General features: G+C 44.8%; 1 protein-coding gene across 2 annotated transcripts in view; it reads right to left on the bottom strand.

Moving 5' to 3' along the window:
- The window catches only part of Bmp5 (bone morphogenetic protein 5), a 104,177-nt gene that overhangs the window by 26,610 nt on the left and 69,024 nt on the right, over positions 1 to 8,543 (bottom strand). For both annotated transcript variants that reach the window (XM_013019122.1, XM_013019123.1), the window contains one exon: positions 4,929 to 5,077. In XM_013019122.1, the coding sequence (XP_012874576.1) occupies positions 4,929 to 5,077 (149 nt within the window). The remainder of the gene's footprint in view (positions 1 to 4,928; positions 5,078 to 8,543) is intronic.

The raw sequence follows: 8,543 nt of genomic DNA, 5'->3' as shown, positions 1-8,543 counted from the left end.
TTTTCTTTTTGCTTATGTGGTCCTGAGGAATCGAACCCAGGGCCTCAGGCATGCAAGGCAAGCGCTCTACCACTGAGCCACCTTCCCAGCCCTAGTAGTGAGTTTTTTTTTTTTAAATCAGACACAATATTTGTTTTTCTGATGTCTTTTCTTATATTCTTTTATTATCTAGAGCAGAGCTAATCATTCTATTTACAACATTTAAATTAAATGCCAAAGCTTTAAACTAATTTATTTGGAAATGGAAACTATAATTATCTTCCCTTGATACTGAAATGTCAATCACAACAAAATTTAATTTGATCCTTTCATACCACCTCTGAAATCTTTTTTCATGAATTTATTCTCATAGCTTAAAATCTCTGAAATGGTTATTCCTGAGCTGTACCCAAAATTTAGGGAAATCTCTGAATTTAAACCTGAAATTTTACCTGGGAATTAAGCTACAACCATGGGGGTTCAAAGAATATGACTCTTACAGTCTTGTTTTTCAAAGACCCACATACTGTTTCTTGGCCATTAAACAATACTCTGACAAAACAGCATTTTGATGGCTTGAATACACATGCATCTGTAACATACGGATTGAATTTTCCTTGACATATAAGTGGGTTTGAATAAAGAGAAAAAAGTGATTGGCAAAAATTCATTCTCTGTATTGCCAAACCTAAAATGCCTGAACGCATCGGGCATATTAAAAGACATTCTAATGAACCCCAAAACATGGTCTTTGTTTTTCCATCTTAAAATGGTTCTATAAACCCATGTTGGAAAGAGAAAAAATTAATTTATTTGGAAGGTCTAAACTATATAAAGTATCAAACAATGGAAAACCATGGTGTTTATGAGGAAACACTAAAAATCTTAAAAGCCAGATTAAATTACTATTTTTGTAATAAAGTGTGTACATATGGGTGCTGGGAAAAAAGAAACACACTACCAAGAGTTGATGAGAAACACTAACGATGACCCAATAAGTCAGATAATTAATATGTTTCCAACTTAGGGAAGATAAACTCTTAATAAGTTGGAACCAAGATCTAAGCCTACTTATTGGCTACTAAATAAAACACCAGAAAGAGGGCACTGGAAAGGGGTGGGGGGGGGAGGAGAAAGGGCAGACAAATGAAGAAGGGAGAGGAAATGCAAGAATCCAATGCAACTCCGACAAAACTAAGAAGAGCGAGGGAAGGGGTGGGGAGGGGAGAGGAGGGAGGGTGGGAATGTGGAGCAAGATGCACTGCATTCATCAACTGCTCTGTTGCATGGGAGCTCCTGGGTACAACTACTTGAAGATGGTAATAAAGCATAGAGACATGAATTCGTAGCTCTGTCTCCCCCGTGAGAGAGGGCTTCACCGGCAGAACAGCTCGGCCAGGCCCTGCTCACAAGTGTGCTTTGTTTTGCTGAAACAGGCATATGGTGATGGGGAAATTATCTGTTCAGCATGGAAAAAACAGCAATAAAATCTCCTTTAACTCTCACCGAGTCCACAGCAGCGCCTCTGTCAAGCCTCTACAAACATTATCTCACACACTGACACATCCTCCGCCCGCTCTCCCAGGAGTCAGAGCGCTGCTTTTGATTTCAACAGCATTTTGATTTCCAAAATACATGTCGATCTCTCTTTGTCTTCACCGGAGCGGGATTTGCAGGATTTAATAGCGTACATCACCGAATCTCTCCTCACCTGATGACTTACACGCTTTCACGCTGCCCTGTGGCGTGGTCTGCAGAACCGTGCTGCGGCACCCCATCTGACTGATTTTGGTAATGTCCCCTGCAAAGTCAGCGTTCAGACCGTCTGTGTAGGGCGTTGTACTCAGAGCCTTAGGTAACTCAGCACTCATCCAGATCATTCTAGAAAGGTCTTGAACACGCAAAGCCTGGTGTGGTTCCAGGCACCGGAGAAGAGGACAACCGAGAAGAGGAGATCACATCCCGGCGCCAGGAAGCTGAGAAATACCGTCGTGGCTGGGCGGCCGTGAGTGAGCCGGGAAGCCGGAGCAGGCGGCTGCTCACGAATGACTCGAGGTGAAGCCTCGGCGCTGCTGTGCCCTCCTCGGGCCCAGCTCCCGGCCTGCCACCCACATCCCGGGCATTTCTATCGCTTCCTCACCCAGAAATGCATTCTCTCACCCCCACTCCACCCCGCCACGTCTCCCCCCACCCTGAGCCACCCTCCTCCCCATCTCTACCCCTTCCAGTCCCACCCAGCCAACACGGGCTGGCGCCGGGCCCTTGGTTCTGGCAGAAGGCCACCCCAGGTCTCTGCTTCTCAGCTTCCTTCCCTCCCGTCACAGGCGTCTGGTAACGCGCATGGACACTCGCTCAGTCCAGGTTGGGAAGACAGAGGCAGACAACACGTGCATTTGGACGCAGTCTCCCAAGCAGCTCCGTGGATGACTTCCAGCACCGCTGGCTTCCAAGTGAATTTTCAGAACGCAGACAAAGCAGGGCCCGCCCGTCGCGTTTGACACGATTACCGCGAGGAACAGGGCGGTGGTGGAGCTGCACACTCCCTTCCGAGTGCTTGTGAACAATGCCACGCGCGTGCTCCCCGTGAAGCTGCTCTTGATGAGCCGAGCTGCCGAGGGCCGGTGTGTGCTGCCTCCCAAGCCGTGCACACGCCGGCCCAGCTGCCCTTGGTTTCCAGGGCTGCTGAAGTACAAATCCCAGCTAGCCCGGGAAGCTGAACTCTTCCTATACTCTTTGTATTAAACAATATTAGAGAAACAAAGTCAAAAACAAGTGGTGTCTTTCCAGCCTAGCCTGTCAATAAAAATTGTGAAATCTTTAAGAAACAAACGTAGTGTCCGCTTTATTTTTGGCTCAAAGGGGATAAATAATACAATAGAGCCTTAAAATTTACCCATAAAATCTCAGAGTAATAAATCATGAATAGAAACTCAAAATAGACAAAGTAGTTCTCAGGGAGCAAAAGTCAAATTCACAGCCGGACAGAAGTTACACTTGTGTAAATAGGAGAAGAAAGAGGAAAATGATACAAGACTGAAAGAATGGAAAAGAAACTCCAGAAACTGGAGGGGGGCGCGGGGGACAGGAACGAAAGCAAGCAGTCTGCTCGTGTTTCCTCGATTTCTTGGTTTGTTTAGTTAGACCTTTCCAGCACATCTCCCGGGAGAAGAGGAGGAGGAGAACATACCATGAATCTAATTTTCCCTGCTTGCTGCACATACCAAGGACGAGGCGGAGAGCTGACTTCCCAGCCCCACTGCTGACCATAAATGTACAGTAGTCTCATGTTGTAGGAATTCCTGGGAGATTATTTAAATATGTGTTCCTTCCAGTCTACATTTATAAAATGCTTGAACCCTGAGGATCCTTAACAGAAATCTCAAAGCCATAATTTGAAAATAACCTATCATCCTAAATATTCCAATTTTTCATTTAAAAAATAAAAATAAAAATTCAGCTTTGCAATTAAGATCAGTAGAAAAGTCTGGGTTGGGTGGGGGAAAAGGGGCAGAAGAAAAGTCTGGAACGTCATCCAATATCCAATAACTCTTCCACGCAAAATGCTTCCTTTCCTCTACCAGGATTTGGAGCCCACAAAACTTGCACTAAACAGGTTCTGTGGTCTGCCAAGCTCAGTCCACGCACACAGCCCTTGGGGTGACCTTTGCCTGTGGTCCCCGCCCTGGGTGAAGGAGCAGCATGAACTCTTGGAGGGACACCCCACGGCTTTGACCCCAGCCTTCACCAAACAAGGTCTCCGTGTCACGCAGCGAGGAAAAACACACAAGACAAAACTCCAAGTCTGGTGTTTTCTTGCCTGACTCTGAGGAAAAACTCAAAGCGGTGAAACTTAAACGTCATCCTTGCAAGATCCCGATCTCCAGGTCTGCTGGGACATGTGTGGGAGGAGGCCTGGGCGCAGGCTGGACCACACGTCCATCCCTCCGTAGGTGAAGAGTCACCCATCCAGCTGCAGCAAGCCTCCATCTCCATCACAAAAGTGGTGTGGGACGGCAGCCCCGCCTCACCCCTGCCTTCTGGCTGTCTGAAGTTCCTCCCCTGACCTCCTTCCCTGGCTGTGTCCTCGTGGAAGCTCAGATCTAAGCACTCTCTGTTCTCACGGGCTCTGGCTTCTCGGCCTTCGCGGCGCTGTTCCCTGACGCCAGGCTGACTGCAACACACACAGAGGGCCGCTACCCCGGACGCCGCCCGTGCACGTGCTCACCACGCGTCCCCGCAGCCCGGGAGAGAGCGTGAGGAGGGCCTCGCCATTCACCCAGACTCTCAGCAGAGGGAAGACCCCCTGCGTGACCCGGCACACACACTCCGGGGTTATCTCTGACAGCGGGGCCCAGCAGCATCTTCCACAGCAGCGTTTGGAGACCCTTCCTCACCTCCCCCCTCCACTTCCACCTTCTCCAGCCCTTTTTCTGTTACATTTTCATCATTTAGGCCTGTGTTAGATAAAACCTGCCTATGGTAATGTTCACTTGTCGTTGATGTGTAACTGGACCATTTTGACAAAGCCAGAGTTGGCGGACATCGTCACAATCAAGACGCTGTCACCGGAGCTGTGGACAGCTTTCTTTCGGTTCTGCTTTCTACCAGCCTTGCTTGTTCGGGCTCAGCGCTTCAGCACCAGACCAAGCACCCACGAGAGCAGGCTCAGAGTCTGCTCTTCCTCCTTCCAACCCAGAGGCCTGCCCAGGAGTGGACAGTGCATAAACGTCTTAGAAAGTCGACTCACTCATTTGTTGCATGATCTTACAGAATGTATTGTGCCTTGCACATTGTATGAATCATTGTTAATGAAATCACACAAAAACCACTGATTCAATGTGTCAGCACGTGCTAGCACCCGCGCACACTCACTCGCATGTATGCACACACACACACACACACACACACACACACACACACACACAGAGAACAGTAAATTCCATGCTTACCTTCCCCCGTTTCTGCACAGAGCTGCAGCCCCAGGTTGTTCTGTGGATTAATCACCCAGTGGTTGCTGGTCACAGTGATATCAAAAACAAGCCAACCCACATCGAGAGCTTGGGCCTTTCTTGTGTCTAACAGGAACAGATCTGCATCCCTAGTGAGAAAAAGGAGAGGAGAGGGTGAAGACCTTCGGTCTCTGTACCTGAGTGAATGCACGTCAAAGCGCTCTTTAACATACCCGGACGTGGTGAAAGCGCATTGACTCGGACACGGTGACACGGCGTGGGCTGCGCTGTGCCTCCCAGCCAAGCCTGCAGAAGGTGACTGGGGCTCAACAGAGCCCATAACCCTTCACCCCCTCACCCAGCTCTGCCTGCTCTTCCTGTTTGATCTTGGACATTGGTGCTCCCCCAAACCAATATCTGGTAGTATCCTTCAGAACAAAGAACTAAAATGAATAGTAGACTACAGGAAGCTACTGCTCAGGTCTGGATGCATGTGGATTCTCACAAGACTGGAGCACAGGCAGGTTTGATCAAGCATCTGCGTTACAGTTTCTCACAGCGTACATTTTTATTACAATAGTTTTGTAGAGGCCTAAAGCCAAGAGCAGGTCACCAACAAACCACTGGATTCAGAAACCCCATGATTTGCACGATGTGATCTCACTAACCACGACTTGTTTGAACATCTTCTGTGCATCCCAGGCCCTGAGAGACAGGAGTAGCTGTGAAGAAGAACTTGTATGACAATAATCACAACATAGATGCTATTGATATTTGTGAATCTATCTTTGAAACAGTATCAGTATTAAGTTTAATGTATATGAGTATTATGTAATTACAGCGCGTCGTCTTATTTCGTTACTAACAGTGACATCTGCAAAAAGGCACCTCTTTTCTGACTTTTGAACAGACGCCATTTTGTACTGATAAAACTGAGGCTTGGATAGGTTGACTGCAAAGCATTAGCTCCTTTGAAGGTACTGTGGAAGGACTCCAGCATGCCCTCCTGTAGCCTTCCAGCTATGCTGGGAGCCGATCACAGGGGGAGTCAGAGCTGTCCGAATAACTTTGTCACATTACTTTCTACGGCACTCACCACAGGATCTGTATCATCCAGCTCTCACCAGAGGGGACTTCACAGTGTAAAAGGACATTCTGAATGTGTCTATCTATGTAAATACTTTGGAAAGACTGTGGCTATATTTTAGAAACTACATCTTCATTTCTTTAACTTAACACATACTACTCTCCTACTAACCTAGATAAACTAAAATAATTGTAATATGATTAAGACATCTACCTACTGAATAACATATATATATATGTTATAACATATATATATAGATATAGATAGATAGATAGATAGATAGATATAGACCAGTCCTGGAACTTGAACTCACAGCCTGGGCACTGTCCCTGAGCTTTTTTGGTCAAGGCTGGTGCTCTACTACTTGAGCCATATTTTTAATTCCAGGTTTTGGTGGTTAGGTTAATTGAAGCTAAGAATCTCCAAGTCTTTCTGCCTGGGTTGGCGTTGAACTGTTATCTTAAGGTCCCAACCTCCTGAGTAGATAAGATTGCAGGTTTGAGCCACTGGAACCTAGCTTATTTCCATTAGTTTTGAGATACTTGATCAATGTCTCTGAAATTGCAATCCTGCTTGAACAGGAGTCACATTGTGAGTCCTGTCCCAGTGTCCTGGGACACTGAGTGCTATTCTAGTTTTCTCTCCTTGTCATCCCTGGAAATACCAGGACACAGTAAAGCTAGCAGCACAACCATGTTCACTGCTGCACTATTCACCATAGCCAAGGTGTGGAAAGCCTGGATGCTCCACAGTGGATGAATGGATCAAAAAAAATGTGGTATCTATACACAATGAAATTTTAGTCATCCATTAGGACAAATGATATTGCATCATTTGCAAAGAAATGGATGGACCAAAAAAATTATATTAAGTGAAGTAAGACAAAGGATGCACCACAGGTACACACATGGGGTCATATGCAAGTGTACACAAAAGTACCAAAAGATGGCACTCACCAGTGAGAATTCAAATAGTGTAATTTTTTTTAGAAAGACTCATAGTCCAACAAAATGAACACCAGGAAATGACACTTGAAAGGGGGAAAGGATAGGGACAGAGGAGTGGAGGGAGGAGAATGCAGCTGTAATGTTCAATGCATATTCAATGAAAGTGGGAAAATTGAGGGGAGGGCTGGGGTTGGGAGGAAAGGGGGAGGGTGATACAAGCAGTGGGTGTGATCAAGATGCCTTGTACTCATGAGCTGACATGTTGGATTGTAACTCCTTTGTACGGCTGCTTAAATAAAGAAAAAATAAAGCAGAAACAACAAAACAAAGGAAAAGAAAATTTAAACTTTGAGGACCAATTAACAACCATCTTTCAGTGGTATTTTCTCTTATTCTTTAACTATTACATTGTTTTAGAAAAAAGAAAATTCCAAAGTTATCCATAGTTATGATCAAAATCCTTCTAGCATTTCTATGATGAAAACAAGTACAGTTTTGATAAGTATTATTATTTTTAATCCAAGGGACTCAAGAAAGCTTTTAAATATCAGAGTTACAGTGATACAAACACAGCTCTTGTCATTCAAATCTGGGGAGCGGTCAGGTTTCAGAAATCCATTTCTTTTTAGTCTAACTGAAGAACGAGGGAAGTTCAGTTCTTTCTTGGGTCCCACCATGGTTTTCTACACTTGGGCAAAGCTATTTTATTCTTGGCTGATATACCTTCCATTTTTCCTCTCTTTTTTTACATAAGACTTTGACTCTCATCAGAATTTGCTTTGGGAAAGTTGTCTGTTACTAATTAACAAAATGAAAATAATTCTGTCATTTTTACTCACATAATACTTTCCACAGTCATATCTTAAAAACAAATCCTACTGATTCTGTAGAAAACTACACGTGACTCTCTTTTTTTTTTTCTAATATAACATTTCTCCACTTAAACACCATACCCCTGTCACTGGGAATAGTAAAATGTCCTAAGTATTTCCTATGAAGAGTATAAAATAAGCTTGTTAACTTTGCCCTGTCTCACTATTTTTATTTGACTTTTAAAGGAAATTCTTACGAGCTGGGTGTGGTAGTGCACGCTTGTAATCTCAATCCTCAGGAGACTGAGAAGGGAAGAATGGAAGAGCACAGGCCAGCCCTGGGCAACATAGCAGGACAGTGTCTCAGACAAAAACAAACAAATGCAAAGAAATGCTTGCAATGCTGAATGAACGGAAATTTCAAATATTCATCTAAGAAGAATGCATAAGAGAGGGACACATGTACAAAGATACATTTACTTGTAGCTAAAATGATGCTATAATCCTTGTATTTCATTCAATTAAAATAATAAAACAAAAAATAATGTCTGCTTCATAGCAAAGGAAATAAAGTCTATTTACAAAAGCGTCAGTAAGCAAGCATTTCACAGTCATATTTGTGTTCGTTTCCTAAAGCTGCCAGGATTCCATAGACTAGGGTTTAGACAAAAGACATACAGGGCTGGGAAGGTGGCTCAGTGGTAGAGCGCTTGCCTTGCATGCATGAGGCCCTGGGTTCGATTCCTCAGCACCACATAAGCAAAAAGAA

This window comes from Dipodomys ordii, unplaced genomic scaffold (assembly GCF_000151885.1).
Source record: "Dipodomys ordii isolate 6190 unplaced genomic scaffold, Dord_2.0 Scaffold44, whole genome shotgun sequence".
NCBI lineage: Eukaryota > Metazoa > Chordata > Mammalia > Rodentia > Heteromyidae > Dipodomys > Dipodomys ordii.
Note: the sequence above shows the minus strand (reverse complement) of the source record. Positions and strands in the feature narration are given on the sequence as shown.